The following is an 18,842-nucleotide window of genomic DNA, read 5'->3' as shown; positions in this document are numbered from 1 at the left end:
TTGCCTGGCAAATCTGGACTTTTTGCAAACCTCAGGTCTCATTGAGAAGGCTTTACCTCCTCTTTATCAAAAATATTAACCAGATCAGTCCTTGAACTCTAAAAAAAATAGGTTTTACAAGAATTCCAGAGTGCATTTCAAAAGTCAAATGCACAAAAAGGACCAGTGTTTGACCTGGACTGAAAAACAGAGGAAGAAACCTGGACATTTTTTATTTCCTATGGCTTTGTACTTTCTGACCCTGGAAATGCCAGATAAACTTTTAGATTTGAATGAAGCAAGTTATCTCGTGATATGGCTTGGCTGTGTCCCCATCCAAATCTCATCTTGAATTATATTTCCCATAATCCCCACATGTCATGAGAGGGACCCAGTGGGAGGTAATTTAATCATGGGGGCAGTTACACTCATGCTGTTCTCATGATAGTGAGTGAGTTATCGCAGGATCTGATGGTTTTATAAAGGGCTTTCCCCTTTTTGCTTGGCATTTCTCCTTGCTGCCGGCATGTGAAGAAGGATGTGTTTGCTTCCCCTTCCACCATGATTGCAAGTTTCCTGAGGCCTCCCCAGCCATGCTGACCTGTGAGTCAAACCTCGTTCTTTTATAAATTATCCAGTCTCGGGTATGTCTTTATTAGCAGCGTGAGAAGAGACTAACACATCTTGCTTACCTAATTCTATCCTTTTACCATAAGAACCTCATCCCTTGAAATTTAAAAGCAATATAATGGTCACTTCAAGTTCAGGCCAATGCTGTGACTTCTCTTGTGTAGTTCACTACACAAAAAAATATAATTCTGAGCTTGCCTTAAGAAGAACCCATTTCAAAATTCCAATGAGACATCAGAAAATGAGTAATTTTCTCCTGGAGATGGATACGTTGCAATGCTAAAACGCTAAACTCTAGCTAAGGTGAAATACCTAGAGGATTATGGATAATGTAATAATAAATTTCTCAGGCTATTCTAAAACACTGCACTGCCTTTATAGGCCCATAACTTTGGTATAATTCTTTCATTTTTATATCTTTCATTTTTTTTCTTTCTCTTTCCCTCTCTTGGCCAGACTCGCTGATGCTCTTAACATACCGACCTCATATTCCCAATGTTTTTTAGCTTGGAAAAAAGATGACATTGGCTAGAATATAGGATTTAGTTATAAGATACATAAAGTTCTAAGTTTTGGAGAAATTCTCACAATAATTATTATCTCAGTATATGTTGTCCAAAAAAAAAGAGGAGGGAGGGACAACACAATGAGGTTATTAACAAAGCAAAGCCTATGTTTATGTTTGTATACAAAACAAGGAAATCTAGAAAACTCAGTATACACTTTTTGGAGAGACCAGGATTTGGGGCTTGCTCATTTTTGTAGTTGTTTTCTGAGGGGAAATGGAGCAGTGGATTAGCCGGTTCATTGACTGAAACTTCTGGAGATATAGTGTGTAGTAAAAAGTTGACTAATGCCCATGGAATGCCTGCATGCCAAGCAGTCTTTATTTCAGAACTTTACACATATCACATGCTTAGTCCTCACAAGGAGACAGGTATTATTACTAGCCCCAGTTAACAGAAAAAAAATGGAGGCAAAAAGAGGTTAAATAACCTGTCTGTTATGAATTGAGTTGTGTCCCCTCAAAATTCATGTGTTGAAGCCCTCACCCCCAATATATCTGGAGATAAATCCTTTAAGAAGGTAATTAATGTTGAAAGAGGCCATAAGGGGACACACTAATCCAACAGGACTAACGTCCATATGAGATGAAGAGACACCAGGAGTGCAAGAGCACAGAGAAGAGACCCCATGAAGACACAGTGAGAAGACAGCCTTCTTCAAGCCAGGAAGAGAGGCCTCACCAGAAACCAACTCTGCTGGCCCTAGATCTTGGACTTTCGGCTCCCAAAACTATGAAACAATAAATTTCCCTTGTTTCAGCAAAACCCAGTGTGTGGTATTCTGCTATAGAAGCCTAGCAGGCAAATACACTGCCCAAGGTCAAGAGCAGTGCTGGGAATCAAATCCAGGTGCTCAGAATCTAGAGTTTATTCTTAAACCACTTCACAACGCTGTCTCTGTAGAATCTGGTCACTGGACAGAGAGTAATTAGACCTCTAGTTCCAACTCTAGCTCAACTCTCATCTTACAGCTATGGGACCCAGAGAATTTTGTTTAATTTCTCTATGCCTCCATCTGTAACATGGGAGAAACATAATCTCTACTGGCAAGGACCAAATGAGACAACTATATGTAAATACCTAGAAAATTGTTAAATCATAATATAAATGGCCCTGTATTATAAAGGATAATAGCCTCAAAACGATTTATCTTAACATTGAGTCATTTCTCAGAGGTCAGCTCACAGAATCTCAGAGATTTCTGGCAAGATGTCTAATGAAAAACCAGACTGAAATGGGGCCGGGCAGGGGAGTGCGTAGGAGAGCAGGATTCGGAAGTAGGAATGTGTACCTGAAAGAAACATAATGCTATATTATTTTCCTCAACTGTGACATTCCACTTTAGTACCCTTGAGATGAAATTCTGGAAGAAACAGTGAGACTACTTATTACAGATTCGACTTAATTCAACTGATAAATTAATTAAGCCCTGCTGTGGCCATGTGCTAGGTGCCATGGGGAATGAAATGTAAACCACAATCACTGTCTTCAAAAAGCTTATAATCTAGACTGTCCAGGGGAAAAAAAAAAGGCTGAGAAGTTCCAGGAATAGAAAGCTTATAATTTTAAAGGCTCAAAAGCTATAAAAAGGAAAGCAGCATAGTGAGAAAAAAAAAGACTCAGGACTTAGAGAAAGACTTAGGTTTCAGTTCTTTGCCCCCACATTCCCTCTACCTGCGTCACTCTCCGTGTGCCTGCCCCAGCAGCCACTGTCACCTTTTAACTCTTATCCTTTGGTGCTCAGAAAGCCTTCCCTGACTGTTTTGACTGAGACAAATCTCTATTATATAATCCTACCATAACCATGAACCTTTCCTAAGGAGTACTTTTAAGAGGTGGATTTTTATATTTATTTGTGTAGTGATCTGACTAACTCCATGAGGTCAAGAACCCTGGTTTTATTAATCACACACACTCACACACTTGCCCATGAGCCAGCACTGTTGGCTGGCATGCAATGTGTGTTCCTCAAATGTAGGAAAGAGAGACAGAAGGAAGGAAAGCCTGGCTTTGATATTTACTGGGTTGTAAAGTCATTTGGTCTGTCTCTATCCTCATCTGTAAAATGGAGATGATAATGCCCATTTTCCAGGGTTGTTATGAGAATTAAATAATCAATGACATACTGCTTTATAAACTGTAAAGTGAATAGTATTTTAATATAAGGTAAAAAGCACTACAGCGGTCACAAATGAAAACCCAGAGCTAATGCAGGACAGGCGATTCACTCCCTCCCTTCTGAACTGGGGCAAAGAATGAATCAACAAAGACTTAACAGAGAAGGGGATATAGCTGAGGAATGAGGAGATTTTAGTAAGTAGAAACAACACCTACTTTTTACATTTACTTGAGAAAGAGAAAGCATGTGTGTGTGTTGACTCCTCACTAGCAAATCACTCTGTAAGGACAAGGATTTCCATCTGTGTTGCTCACAGTTATGTTCCCAGTGCCTGTGCCACTGTCTGATACGTGGTTTGTGTGTAGTAAATACTAACTCACTGAAAACAAAAGTGAATGAATGCATGCATGAATGGAGGGGAGAAGGAATTATCAGAAGAAACTTCATGGGTAAAAGCAGGCACAAAACCGTGTCTTGTTCCAGTAGAAAGTGGTCCTGCTGTGGGAAGCATGGGCTGAGAGACCGAGTTGCAGAGGAGGAGTTGGAAGGAGAGGAGGTAAGGGAGTCCGTGAACACAGATGCTGCCACCTGACAAGAATACTGGTATGCTGGCCAACTTTAAGATGACATTTGCGTGACTGATTTGCAGAGTTTCTAAGTTTTTGAACTAACGCTCCTAGCCCTGACATCTTTAATTGAAACTGAAGCGAAAATGCTCCCCATTAAAACATCAAACGGAAGTGCCTTGAGTCAGGCCAATTTGCTAATCATCACAAAGTTCTCCTCTGCACATCATGGGTCTTTGACAACATGTAACCTACAATGACAATGAAGGGAAAAATGTGTTTGTAATGACAATAAAGATGGAAGCTATGAAAATCATCAGGAGCATCTGAATTCAAAACAACGAATATAAATCATGTCATTTGCATAGAAATGTGACATTGCTACTGATATTGGTTAAAATTCAGAAGTAGATGAATAATGAACACAATGCCACTTTTTAAATTATAAAATAAAAACCTAATGACTTTTATCTTTCAGAAAAAATCTCTCGGAGTCCTTAATAAGAGAAGAAGAACTGAAAATAAACTGTGTACTGAAGACTTTCAGTCACAGTCTTTTTTTCTTTTTTTTTTAATGTCAAGAAATGACGGCCGGGCGCGGTGGCTCAAGCCTGTAATCCCAGCACTTTGGGAGGCCGAGGCGGGCGGATCACAAGGTCAGGAGATCCAGACCACAGTGAAACCCCGTCTCTACTAAAAATACAAAAAATTAGCCGGGCGCGGTGGCGGGCGCCTGTAGTCCCAGCTACTCAGGAGGCTGAGGCAGGAGAATGGCGGGAACCCGGGAGGCGGAGCTTGCAGTGAGCCGAGATCGCGCCACTGCACTCCAGCCTGGGCAACAGCGTGAGACTCCGTCTCAAAAAAAAAAAAAAAAAAAAAAAAAGAAATGACTACCTAATCAGTATCTGTGATAATGATCTGCAATCTTACCAGCATGAGATTGATGATAAATAGCAAGTACTGATTTTTTAATAACATGAAGAACAGATACGCAACACATTTTCAGGTAGGAGTCATCCAGTCCTCCTTAATGGAAAATCGTTATAGTCCAGCTATTGTAATATAATTCAAATAAAATCTTTTTAAGGTGTCATTTTAATGCAAATAACTTAGCAGGAAACTTTTAAACTATTGGTGCCCAAAGCTTATTTTTATCTAAGTCTCAGATAGTAAGAATGTTTGAAATAATTGAGTTCTTGTCTAATTACATGAAGACTAATTTAGAACCTCATTTATTTGGAGAGTCTCTGGCATAGCAGATCCATTTAAAATGACACACAAGAGCAGGTAATTAAAAATTAAAGTTGAAATCAAGATGAAAAAGGCAAGACCGAAGCTGGCTTAGACTGCTCTGATTAGCTGTAGAGGGGCAGTGAAATTTGACAGGGGCTTGATAGACTGTCAAAGATGCAAAGAAAGAGGCAGGATGATGGAATGCAGCTCCCAGGGGCACCAAAGCTTTTTTGAGTCTTTCCAGTATATGTCCACTTACAAAGCTGGCTACATGCAACTAGGAGAGATCATCTGGCTGAGTATGGAAGAGAGCTGGAGATTACCAGTCACAGAAAACCTTCCCTCATGTCCGTTGTCCCAGAAGGGAATGCCAGGCTCCTGGGTAATGAGGAAAAGGCACATTACCCAGATAAGCAAGACCACTAGACACGGGTGCCCCTTGTGCATAGCAAGCTCTTTTGTATACAACACTTTTGGAATGGCTTGAGCAATGACACACAGACACACAATCAAAATGGTCTTTGATCATGCATTTTAGTTTGCAAATTCCTTTTACATACACAACAGCCCTTCATTCTCACACTAGCCCCATTTTACAAGTGGTGAAATTGAGGTCCTGAAAAGTTACGTAACAAACCTAAAGTACTAGGACAAGAAATCAAAACGTTTGACTCCAAATCCCAAAACACATCATCTCCTCATGTAGTGACACTCTTTTTTTATTCGCTCTTAGTGGATTTTTTTCTCTTTCCTCCCTCTTCATTTTCCTCTTACCTATTTTCCTCCCTCTTCATTTTCCTCTTACCTATTTTCCTCCCTTCCTTTTCCATTTCCTTGCCCATTTCCTCTTATTCTTGTCTGTGCCATAACTCTGCCAGCAACTCAGAGCACAGCTCAGCTGAGCAGACCGTCTCAGATCTGGAGAGTTTGCTGACGGACCCTGAAAGGCAGAACGCGGTTCTGTTTCTACTGCAGCGAAAGCATTAGCCTCTGAGAACGAGGTGAGGGCACACAGATGTACTTGTAGAGTACAGTTAAACTATGTTCATGCCAGAAAACAATAGTCTGATAGATTCTTAAGTTCCCTTGGAGGGTTTGATCTATAAAAGGGCCCAAATGGAGTCTTCCATAGATACTCATGCCCCTGCTCTGAGCCCCGGAAAGCAAATTTTACCCCTGCCCCAGAAAGGCACTCAGGCTGTGTATGGGAGGGCCACTCATAACACTTCACTAAATCTGGATTCTTCTCTTTCAGATGATAAATATATACCGTCTGAGCCATCAATCAAATGTCTAGGTCTCTATTTCTCTCCCAAGGACCAAGTGAACAAACGAGCTCCCAAATGGAAGGAAAGAAAGCAGTTTTTCTCTAAATATGGCCCCTTACCAGAATCATTAGCATCACTTGAGAACCTGTCAAAATGCAATTTCTTGGGTCTCAATCCAAATCTAATGAACTAGAGTCTCTGGGACTAGGACCCAGCAAGCTGTTCTGATAGTCTCTCTAGATTATTCGGATGCCAACTGAAGTGTGGGAACCCTGGTCTAAATACAGTTCAGTGGAAAAGTCCTTGACTAGGAGCCAGGACTCTTGGGACTTAGTCCTAGTGAGGCCCCTCACTCACACGTGGGCTAGGGGAAATCGTGTCACCTCTCTAGCCCCGTTTCCTCCCCCATCAAATGAAGAAGTCTTATGTGGGGTGCCACGCACTCTTCTTTTGTACACATCCTGTGAGTCTTCAGGAAGGATGACACGAGGCATCAGCAAAGCACAGCTCCAGCTCAACATCACCAATATTACTTGCTCTTATTCCACAATAATCTCTTGCTTCCTTCAAGTCTTAAAGCTTATTCTCCAAGAATCTCTAGTGAAATTATAGTTGAACCCGAACTTGTGGGAAGATGCCCCAATTATCACTTGTATCAGCTAAGCTAGAACAAAGAACAAGTATTTCTTTTCTTTTCTTTGTTTTTTATTTTTATTTTTTGAGACAGAGTTTAGCTCTTGTTGACCAGGCTGGAGTGCAATGGCACGATCTCGGCTCACTGCAACCTCCGCTTCTTGGGTTCAAGAGAGTCTCCTGCCTCAGCCTCCCGAGTAGCTGGGATTACAGGCATGCGCTACCACGCCCGGCAATTTTGTACTTTTAGTAGAGACGGGGTTTTTCCATGTTGGTCAGGCTGGTCTCGAACTCCTGAGCTCAGGTCATCCACCCACCTTGGCCTCCCAAAGTGCTGGGATTACAGGTGTAAGCCACCACCCCTGGCCAGAAGAAGTATTTTTTGAAGGGACCAAGATCCAGAAATGAAAGGTGAGGCTGGTCCCAATGGAACAAGTCAACCGAGACCAACTTCCTCCAGTTCTCAGTTTCATGGGAGTTTAGCCTCATCTCTGTTAGATTTCAGATTGAAATGTAGATTTTTCTGGCCAGTTATAAGGCTTATTGCTATCCTCCTCTCTCACTGCATTAAATAGAATATGGACCTAGAGAGATGGTTATATATAAAAGGAAGCTAAACTCCCAACAGAGGTTGATGTATCAAGAATGTGGTTGTCATTCTGGGTCATTTGGACCGATGCATTCTTATAAACACTCAGTAAAAGTCAACCAGAAGAGAGTCCTCTAGAGACTGTCCTTTCACTGTCTTTAACAGAAACATCCACTTCGGCCCGTCAGCCACCACACAGTCACAGGGTCACTATCACATGCAGGAACTGGGGGTGCAGCAATTAACAACTTAGAAATGGTCACTTCCTTTGAGAAGCTGACAGTCCCGCAGGGATGATGCACGTTGTCTGAGTGCTATGAGTGCTGTGAGGAATTGGTATGCAAGCAAATACAGGGAAACCCACCCAAAGCCAGGGGCTTTTATGAACAGAGAGAGGCAATGACCTCAAGGGCAAGATGGCTGCATTTTTTACCCTAGTGTATCTGCAGAATGTGACACGCTGTCATCAATCAACTGGGACACACAGCATCCTCCTCAGAGGGATGCTCCCCACGCCTTCCCTTCTTTTCTTCAGGGGTCACTCCAGTGCAGGGAGTGGGTTATATCAGGAATCGAGAGGAAGGGTCAGTGGGAACCTAGTAGCCTATACCCTGACTTGACTACTTCACACTTCCTGTTATTTTTAGCTATTAACATGGTTGTTCCCTGCTCTAGCATTCACAAAACTCACAATTTTAAAAGAAATATATTGTGAAATAGCTCTTCTTAATCAAACCTTGCCATCCACAATTTTTTATTTAACTTATATTTTAAGATAGGGGTACACGTGCAGGTTTGTTATATAGGTAAACTTGCTTCACGGGGGTTTGTTGTACAGATTATTTTATCACCCATGTATTAAGCTTAGTACCCATTAATTGTTTTTCCTGATCCTCTCCCTCCTCCCACCCTCCATCTTCTGACAAACCCCAATATGTGTCGTTCCCTTCCATGTGTCCATGTGTTATTATTTAGCTCCCTCTTATAAGTGACAACATGAGGTATTTGATTTTCTGTTTCTGCATTAGTTTGCTAAGGATAATGGCTTCAGCTCCATCCATGTCCTGAAAAGGACATGATTTTGTTCTTTATTATGGCTACAGAGTATTCCATGGTGTACATGTACCACATTTTATTCATCCAGTCTATCATTGATGGGCATTTAGGTTTGTTCCATGTCTTTGCTATTGACCATACACAAATTATTGAATTCCTGCTAGATGCAAGGCTGTCTTGAAGCCTCCACCTGCTTCCTGTCTTGTGCACATCTCCCTCCAGTCATCTCAAAACACATGGTTCAAAAACAAAAGGGGGGTACCAGCTACATAACCAGGTACACACTTACTGTTGTCCTCAGCAACACAGTGTCTGCTTCTTGCAAGGAACATGGGACACAATGTGCCCATACATGCCACGCTGGTCTCCAGTAAAACACCAAGGGGAGGATTCCAAATGAGAAGATGGATCCGGCAAGGCAGAGACTTTTCCGGCAGCCTTGAGTCCGATAGCCAAATATCTCCTGGGACAGAATCAAAAAGATCCCAAATATTGGTTAGGCACAATAAGCAATAAATGAACAAATACTGATTTTAGTGATGGAAATGGAGGCAGAAGTGAAGGAGTTGAGGAGGGTGAGGAGAGGGCAGGGTGAGGGATGGACAGAGTGGAGAGGGAATCTCGACAAAGAAGTATAAGACATGATTCCAGGAAGCAAGGAAGTCCCAGTCTAACTAGAACACCAGTTTCAATCCTTTGAGCACCTTGCTACCCTGTGCCAAGCACCGTGCCAGGTGTTTAGATGTGTCGTCTTATTTAAGTCTCCCAAGCATCCCTGTGTTTTCCACGAAGTGAGATAATTATCCTCATTTCATACATGGTGAGACTCAGCTTAGAGTGGAGGAATGGGATGACCTGCCCAAGGCCACACAGCTAGAACGTTCCACTGCTAAGATTCCAACCCAGGTCTGTCAGCTGGCTAGCCGACGGCAGTACCAAGAGATTCCCTTGGCTGGCATCAGCAGACACAGGAGAGGGAGAGAAAAGAACCAGGCCTTGAGATCTGAGTCAGGATTGGGTGAAAGTATTTGACCATAAGAGGATTAACAAGCAAAGGCTAAGTTACCCTTGGGAGTTTGGGTTAGAGTTGTGCCTTCCCACGTTCCTTCCTCATTCAGTAACAAACAATTTTATGTCAAGGGGAAAAACACCAGAGGGACTATTTGGTTTACTTCAACTCATTCTACTGAGCACTGATGCATCATGAGAGGATATTATTAGACCCCAGAGGATATATACGAGACAAGAGTCTCACCTCTAATAAACGTATACTCTAGACAGACGTCTTCCTTCCAAGGAAATTCTGAGATAGAATAGAAAACGGCCCCTGAAGTTTATGATCTTGGTCCCACAGCTTTATCCCACAAAGTCATGGGTATACTTTATACTGGTTATGATGGCTAAAATTGAGAGGTAGTAGAGTGTCCTGATTAAAAGCACATTCTCTGGACCAAGACTCTTTGGATTCAGAGACTAGCTCTGCCACTTACTGGGCGTGTGATTTTTCGGTACATTGTCTGACCTCTTTATCCCTGTTTGTCTTCCACAAAATGGGATAGTAATACTACCCACGTGACAGGGTTATTGTCCTATGTAAGCATTTACTACGGCTGTTGCTGCTATTGCTTGATCATGTGTCCCTGAAATAGACCTGAAATTCTATCCCTCAGTTTATTGGCAGTTAGGTACAAGAATTCCTAGTGTCAATAGTTATGCTCTTGCTAGAATTGTCTCTTAGGATAACAAGGGAGCTGGAACATAAAACTTCTATCAACTTCTCTATCTCACCTGATAAAGATTACATTGCCAGGAAAGGTTCTGTGATGCTTGGCTGAAGGTTGCTTCTGTGTGTAAACATGAGGTTCCTTTCTATTATTAGCAACACATACAGGTGCTGAATGGCTTTCTTAGGCATTGTCCAAATTTGGCATAACCGATAAAATGTTCTCATTAACTCAGAAATGATCTCTTAACTAATTTTGCAAAGTAGAATGTAGATTCCGACATAAATACTCTTCTGCTCCAAGCTCAAGCTATTGCTGTCCAGATGCCAAGCCTGGAATGGCTCTGTCCCCTCATCACACTGGCAGCAATGCTCTCTTAGTCCCACACAGAGCAGTGTCCCAGTCTTAATTTCCTTACTTGCCCTGAGTACAGCTACCGTTCTTTCCCATGTGCTTTTTCTGTTTCAACACTTTGGCATAGATCAACTTCTACCTTCCTACCCAGCCATTTTTTCATCTTTTTAAAATATTATATTTAAAAGTTTCCTTGTATTGCCAGTCAGTTGAGCCCCCATGTAATATGCCTGAGTTACTCTGTTCTTACAGCAAAAACCTCTGTTACCATGCTTTCTTTTATGGGCTATGCAGTGAGGGCTGTCTATAGCTTCCAAAGTGTCTTTGTGATTACTGTCAAGATAAAGTAAACAGAAATTATTATCTTAATTCTCCATTAAGAAAACCAAAGTTCAAAGTTACTATAATATCCTAAATAGCAATAATAGTGATTATTAACAACTAATTATTGATAACAGTGCTAGCAGCTAACATTTATTGGGCACTTAATAGCCTTTCACTAAGCATATGATACATACTCTCCCACTTAGTTGAAAAATATTAAATTAGTTTCCCAAGCCACAAAGCTCATAACTAACTCAAAACTGGGCCTCCAGTCTAGACCTCTGCAGCATGTGGAAGATGATGTGGGCTGGCCATTTCTACTCCTATGCTCTTCTTTATTCTTTTATTTCAGTTCAATTTAACAAATGTTTGTTACATGTCCACCAAATGGCAGGCATGTGCCACTGAATTGTACTAAGATGAAGTGAATTGCATTGAAGGGACTATTAACAGATATTGGGTTTAAAATTGCAAAAATCAGCACAGTGCTGTTATTATCATCCCATAGCAATTCCCTTCCTACATTTATGGAGTACCTTCTATGTCCCTGGGTATGCTGGAGGGAAGTGTCCTTGCTACCCTGCACTCCATCCACTCTTACCTCCCACAGAAAGGGATCAGTTAGAAAAAAAAAAAGACTACTGGGAAAACGTCAAAAGAATATCACACAAATAGTCAAGTTCATGGCAGGCTACGTGCATTATGGATCGGCACACTGTCCCTTTCTTTATCCCTTCCCTACCCACACATTCTTCTTCCTCTGTCGATGGGCATCCAGGTCCTTTGCATCTCTCAGGGCTTAAACTTTGGTCCAGGTGTCCAGGCCTTGTCTCCTGCAGAGCTTCTATGCTCAAGGAGCCAAATTCTGCTCTTCGGAGCAATGTTTTAAACCATCTCAACTAATAGAACCTTCTCAGTATCTGTAGACCCTCTCCTCAAAGAAATACACACTTACACACAAACATCTTCATGGATATTTAGGGAGGATCCCATGGCCTAGAAAAGATCCTGCTCTAGAGGTTTCATGAGATTGAATCAAGGCTTGTCTTCCAGAGTTTACCCTCAGTACTTGAACTTAGGGCCTGACACCAAGTCAGCACTTAACGAATGTAGAAGTATGAAGACACAAGTGGGTGGAAATGCAGGTGAGGTGTCCGCTGGAGCAGAACACTCCTGTCCCCAAAGAAGCGCCAGAGGGCAATGTCACCACCTAGGGGCCTATTAGTCCTGAGAGTGGTTCTCAGCCTTCCAGTCCCAGAAACTACCAGCAGAACCATCTCTCACAGGGAATATTCCATTTAAGCAGATCTCAGAGACTAGGATTAACGAGAGAGAGAGATGTATGCTGCTGTCATACTAACCAGACAAATACATGGGTTGGTATGAAGAGTGCATTCTCTCCCCAGTGACACCATCTCCACCGTCATGACTGACCTGCTAACAGAGCCATGTGCAAGCACAGTACTTAAAACAGGTTCTGGAGTCTTCTTTGACCATCTCCCACCCTGGCTGGCACATGTCTTTTTTAAACACATTAATTCTTTTAATCGAAGTACAGTGCAATCTTTTTGGCCTAGAAGTCAGTTTGTCTCTTTAAGAAAATGTTGCATTTCTCTACAGGCTTCGTTAAATATTTGAAAAGTTTTAAAGTTTCCATTTTTAAAAGTTTACTTCCCTGAAGATAATCTCTTTTCCCTTATTTCTGAATTTGGGGTGTTAAGAGAATCCTTCACTGTTATTTCCAGGCCCTACACCCAATTGTTTTAAAGGAACACATTTAAATGGATTTACCTCGCTGCTTGCCCAACCCCAACATCTATTAAAATTCCTGCCTCTGTACAGTTTCTTCTGTGCCACTTTTTAATACTAAAGGAAGTTTTTCTAAGTTTCTTCGAAGTTAATTTGACTACTAGATTCAGGTGAAAAATTCTCAACGTGAATGACCTAATCTAGAAATCTTAAACTGGAGGCTCAAAAGGAGTGACCTGCAGACTCGTTTCTTGTTTACTTGTTAAGAATTTCTAAAAACTTTAAATTGGTCCCCCAGTTATTTTTACATAAAAATTATGATTTGTACTTTTTTCTTAAAATAAATTAAAATGGTGACAATATTGTTCCCACATTCTTGCACTGCAATAATCAGTTGGAAAGCAAAAAAAAGAAAAAAGAAAAAAAAAACACATGTATAATATAACCCAGGAAATAACCGAGATGCCATCCAGTGAGTGAGACGTACTGTGGTGTGTCCACACAATGAGATTTAATACAGCACTTCAAACGGTTGAGCTCCAGCAACACACATCAATATGGATGACTCTTAGTAATGGAATAGGAAGTGAAGAAAGTCAGTGCAAAGAATTGTAATAGCATTATAACCTTTTTATAAAGTTGAAAACAACTCGCATTTCAATTATTTGGGGGATATATCTAGTTAAAAGAAAACCATATAGGAAGGGAAGCAAGGGAATGATGAACACATGATTTAGTACAGTGGCTGCCTCTATTGGGGAAAGGCAGAGGAATGAGAGGCCACACTGTTACATGCAGACGATTGTCCAATCCTAGCTTTTGTTTGTGGTGATGGGTTCAGCACATTATTGTAAAGAACTAATTAAGTAGCTAACCAAATTAATGCAGCACAACATGGGCAAATAACATGAGTACATCATGAACCAAAGATTATGGACAATCTAACTGTGAGCACCTCAAGTCTTAGGGGAAAAAAAAGAAAAAAAGAACCGGCCAGAGCAAGTACCAGATGCCCCCTCTAAATGAGCAGGTGCCCTCTTATTGTCTGTGGTTCCTGCCTTGCTTTCTTTTGTCCGCAACACTGAGGCTATATGTTAGGTTCCATCGCACATCTCATGCCAGGCCTGCTCACTGGAGCTGCAGCCTCACCCTGTAAGCTAGTGGTTCTCAACCAAGGGAGAGTTTGTCTCCCAGGGAACGTTTGGCAACGTCTGGAGATATTTTTTGGTCACTCAATTCTCAATTGGGTGAGTTACTTCTGGCATCTGGTGGGCAGAGGCAGGAATGCTGCTACACACCCTACAATGCAGAGGACATTCCCCTACCTCCAAAAAGTTATCTGGCCCAAAGTAGTGCCAAGACTGATAAAAACCTGCTTTAGGCATTATTGTTTCCTCCCAACTAAACTAAGCAGATCTCTAGGTCCTAGTGCCTAGGATGACATCTTTAGCACCCAAAGAACTACAAAATTTTGATTTTGAAACCCATGGTAAAAGAGGATTGACAATACTAAATGACCAACAAAGTAGGTAGTGGTTGCAATGTAGCCCAACAAATCATTTCACAGATAAGGAAACTGGGGTACTAAGAGAGAAAGCAGATTGCCCATGTGATCTACCACCTGCCTTCCTCTCCTACTTCATCTTGGACTGCTCTCCCTCTGTATCACACTGTACCAGCCATGAGGACTCCTTCCATTTTGTTGAGTTCACCAAGCCCTTTCCTACCCCCATGGTCTTCCCATGGCTTGCTATATCTCATTCTTTCAGTCTCCTTTAAATATTTGCTTTTCAGAGAGGTCTCAGCCAACCACCCTATGTAATTTAGCCCCTAATCTCATGTGCCTTTTATAATACTTTCGTAGAATTTTCACAATTTGAAATTTGTTTGGTTTTTTTTTTTTTTTTTGAGATGGAGTCTTGCTCTGTTACCCAGGCTGGAGTGCAGTGGCGCAATCTCAGCTTACTGCAGCCTCTACCTCCTGGGTTCCAGTGATTCACCTGCCCCAGCCCCCTGAGTAGCTGGGATTACAGGTGCTCGCCACTGTGCCTGGCTAATTTTTGTGTTTTTAGTAGAGACAGGGTTTCATCATGTTGGCCAGGCTGGTCTCGAACTCCCGACCTCAGGTGATCCGCCCCCTCACCCTCCCAAAGTGCTGGGATTACAGGCGTGAACCACTGCGCCTGGCCTGCAATTTCTATTTTTTGCTTGCTTTTCTGTTTCCTCCTTTCTGCTCCCCTACAACTAGGCTTTAATTTATGTCATAGTAGGATCAATTCAAGTTTTTTCTTCCAATGTTGTTTACCCAGCACCACATACATTATCCGCATGTAGTGGGCACTCAATAAATATTTGCTGAATCAATCAATATATAAATGAGTGGCTATATTAAACGGAAGAAGAAAGGAAGGAGGCAAAGGTAGGAAAGGGAGGGAAGGAGGGATGAAGGGCAAGAAAGAAGCAGTGAAGGGAAATTAATAAACCCGTACTCTCTTTGTTCCTAGCACAAGAAAATTAACTGTATTCTCTCCTTGGATGCTAAAAATAAAATCAGTCCACTGAGGGGAGGAAGGAGAAAACATAGCAACTCTCAGATGCTGCTCTGTGCCTTTGGTCATTAGGAAATGTTAAACTAGTCACACCATTTGCATTACATCAAGTTAATCTCTAAGTCTATGTTTCTTGAATGAGTGCTAGGATTTTTGCTTTTTCTTTCTCTTTTTAGTCTGTCTCCAAGGGTTCAAAAGATGCTAAAGGTAAGACTGAGTTTTACATCTCTCTGTCTTCAACAGAGCCAAACCAAGAGCCTGCCCTGGAAGGGACAAACTGGTTAGATACCTGCTCTCCAGGCTCCTGCTCTAGACCAAAAAGTGTGTTCACAATCACTTGAGTGTGAATTGTGCTGACTCCCCAGTCTTGTACATTACTTTGCAAAAAAAAAAAAAAAAATTATTATTATTATTATTAAAAATAAAAAATAATAATATCCAACAATGACTACTGGCGTGCAGCCGAGGCCCATTTTCCATCAACAATGTTTACATCCATTCAGTGGTTACTGGAGGGGCCCTTGAGGGGATCCTGAGGGATGAAGTGAACTGGCCATAGCTGGCAGATAGTTGGGATGATACTTAATCAAATTCTCTTCCCAGCTTTGGAATGTCACTTCTCTCTCATTCCCAGCTTTGGAATATCACCTCTCTGGTCATTGACTCCCAGTTTCTCTTGCCACACTTTCTTTCTCATGATTGCTATGGGAAACAATAGAATGACACCTGGCCCAGGTGTCAGGCTCAAGAACCAAGGCAATGTTCGTTAACATGCTTCTGTGCTGCACCTCCAGCATGAAGTCTTTAAAGTATCTTTGCATCAGTTTTCACTACTATGTCTAAGACAATGGGTAAGGTATGTCTGCGAGAGATAAATCTTCCCCCTCAAGGAGCTGACAGAAGAGATGATGAATTTTAAAATAACTATAATTCAGGGCAAAAAATATTAAATGCCATATGAAAAGCACAAGGGAAAAATCAGTTTCAAATGATGAAGATCTCCCACTGAGACATTAATAGGAAAAACTTTCCAAAAGAATAATAAAATTTGTAATTGACTTGGAGAGAATTGGTAGAATTTTGATAGTTAGGAAAGGAGAGTAGGAAAGGCACTCCAAGTGGAGGAATTAGCCTTGAGCAAAGGTAGACTATACAAGGAATATATTTAAGGACAAAATGTCAGGGTAATGCCTTATAGGAGTTCAATGTACTCTAATGTTACAATTAACCTAATCGTGTATGGTTAGATAATACAACTTTGGTTGGGACTTTGGGATTCTAAGATGTGTATGCTACTCTAGCCATGGCTTTTGGAAACCAAGTTTGCTGAACCTTTAAAAACTGCACCTCCAGCCAAGCGCGGTGGCTCATGCCTGTAATCCCAGCATTTTGGGAGGCCGAGGAGGGCAGATCACCTGAGGTCAGGAGTTTGAGACCAGCCTGGCCAACATGGTGAAACCCCATCTCTACTAAAAATACAAAAATTAGCTGAGTGTGTTGGCTCACACCTGTAATCCCAACCACTTGGGAGGCTGAGGCAGGAGAATGGCGTGAACCCAGGAACAGGGGTTGCAGTGAGCCGAGATGGTGCCACTGCACTCCAGCCTGGGCCACAGAGTGAGACTCCATGTAAAAAATAATAATAAAAAAATAGAAAAATAGAAAAAAAAAAACTGGACCTCCATCTTTCCCCCTCCACAATCAGCAGGCGGACCCCTCATAATTACCCTAAAGTCAGCATTCCCAGAGAACGTTGGCAACAGAGGCCACTGCCTATGGCCATTGCAGCTGAGCAGCAGTCTAATTATGAAGTAGGCTCAGCAGATGTGTTTGGAGCTTTAGTTTCCTTTGACTAACCAGGGTTCCTTTTCTCAGCCCAGTATGCTGTCAGCTACTGCCTATGGAAACTCCTCCTTGTCACGCAGGTTGGCTGACAGAAAAGCAACTTATCCCACCGCCAGCTGCAGGCAGGAAGGTAAGACCCTGCCCTGTGGATAATTGCCCATACAAACTTGGGTTGAAGTTCATGAAAACTTACATTTTATGTAAATAATAACTTTGTATTATGTTCCAGTCACCCTAAATATATATTTTGTCATATGCTGCTTTAATTCTCACAATCCTTTAAGGAAGATAGTGTCAGCCATGGATCAGAATAAGGAAGGTAAGGTTTGGGGAGATTAAGAAATGTACCCACAGTCACCCAGCCGGTTGGTAAGAGAGCCAGGTCCTTCTTATTTAAATTCTTTCCACCCAACAAGGCTGCCTGTCATGAAGACACTCCCTCCTCCTCCTCCATAGCTCTCTGATATTCTCATCTGGCAGGTGTCACAAGCGACAGTGCATGAACACTTGTTGATTGTCCACATTTGAGCTAATGGATGTGCTGCCCAGACAGGTTCATAGGTTCCCCTTAAACAGGTTTTCACAAGCTTCAAACCATAGAGTAAGAGGAAATAGGCAAGAGGGACTCCACCCAATAGCCAGACAGTGGTTTCTACAGGCATCATCCTAATCTTCTGGTCCGGTAATCTTGGGCAAGAGGGATTTTCTAGGCTCTCATGTGATGAGGAAATTAAAACTTCTCTTTCTGATGATGTCTTTAGTATAACAATAAATAAATATTTTGTCTTTGTCTCCAGTTTCTGGCATAGAGCAACTGAAACCCTTGGAATGTTCTGAATAACAGGAGTGTATTTTGTCATTCAAAATGAGCCCCTTTCAGCCAGGTGGGGTGGCTCACGCCTGTAATCCCAGCACTTTGGGAGGCAGAGGCAGGTGGATCCCCTGAGGTCAGGAGTTTGAGATCAGCCTGGCCAACATGGAGAAACCCCATCTCTACTAAAAATTCCAAAAATTAGCCAGGCATAGTGGCAGGTGCCTGTAATCCCAGCTACTGAGGCAGCTGAGACAGGAGAATCACTTGAACCTGGGAAGTGGAGGTTGCAGTGAGCTGAGATCGCGCCATTGTACTCCAGCCTGGGCAACAAGAGTGAAACTCCGTCTCAAAAAAAAAAAAAAAAAAAAAAAAATCAAAATGATCCCCTTTCAACCATATTCAAGTTCATGCTAATGAGGTGACCTTCAGGATGGGGGCTGGTGGTCAGAGGAATCAACCATATCTTTAGATCATTGGAACTTTCAGTTTCACCCCCTGACCTCTAGGGAAAGGAAAAGGGCTAGAGACTGAGTTCCATTGCCAATGGCCAATGATTTAATCAATTATGCCTGGGGGAAGCTCCATAAAATCCCCTAAATGATGGTATTCACAGAGCTTCAGAGTTGACAAACACAACCATTTACCAGGAGGGTAGTGTGTACTCTCCCTCCATGGGGACAAAAGCTCCTATGCTAGAGAGTCTTCCAGACCTCACCCTATGTAGTGCTTCATCTGGTTATTCATTTGTGTCCTTCATAATAAGCCAATAATAGTAAGTGCTGTGGTTTGGATGTGGTTTGTCCCCACCAAAACTCACCTTGAAATCTGACCTCCAATACAGCTG

General features: G+C 41.9%; 1 protein-coding gene across 2 annotated transcripts in view; it reads right to left on the bottom strand.

The window, feature by feature from the left end:
* Positions 1-18,842, bottom strand: part of ATP13A4 (ATPase 13A4) — a 159,523-nt gene that overhangs the window by 108,719 nt on the left and 31,962 nt on the right. For both annotated transcript variants that reach the window (XM_015132515.3, XM_077991164.1), the window contains one exon: positions 8,929-9,102. In XM_015132515.3, coding sequence (XP_014988001.3) covers positions 8,929-9,102 — 174 coding nt within the window. The remainder of the gene's footprint in view (positions 1-8,928; positions 9,103-18,842) is intronic.

Source organism: Macaca mulatta, chromosome 2, assembly GCF_049350105.2.
Source record: "Macaca mulatta isolate MMU2019108-1 chromosome 2, T2T-MMU8v2.0, whole genome shotgun sequence".
Lineage (NCBI taxonomy): Eukaryota > Metazoa > Chordata > Mammalia > Primates > Cercopithecidae > Macaca > Macaca mulatta.
Note: the sequence above shows the minus strand (reverse complement) of the source record. Positions and strands in the feature narration are given on the sequence as shown.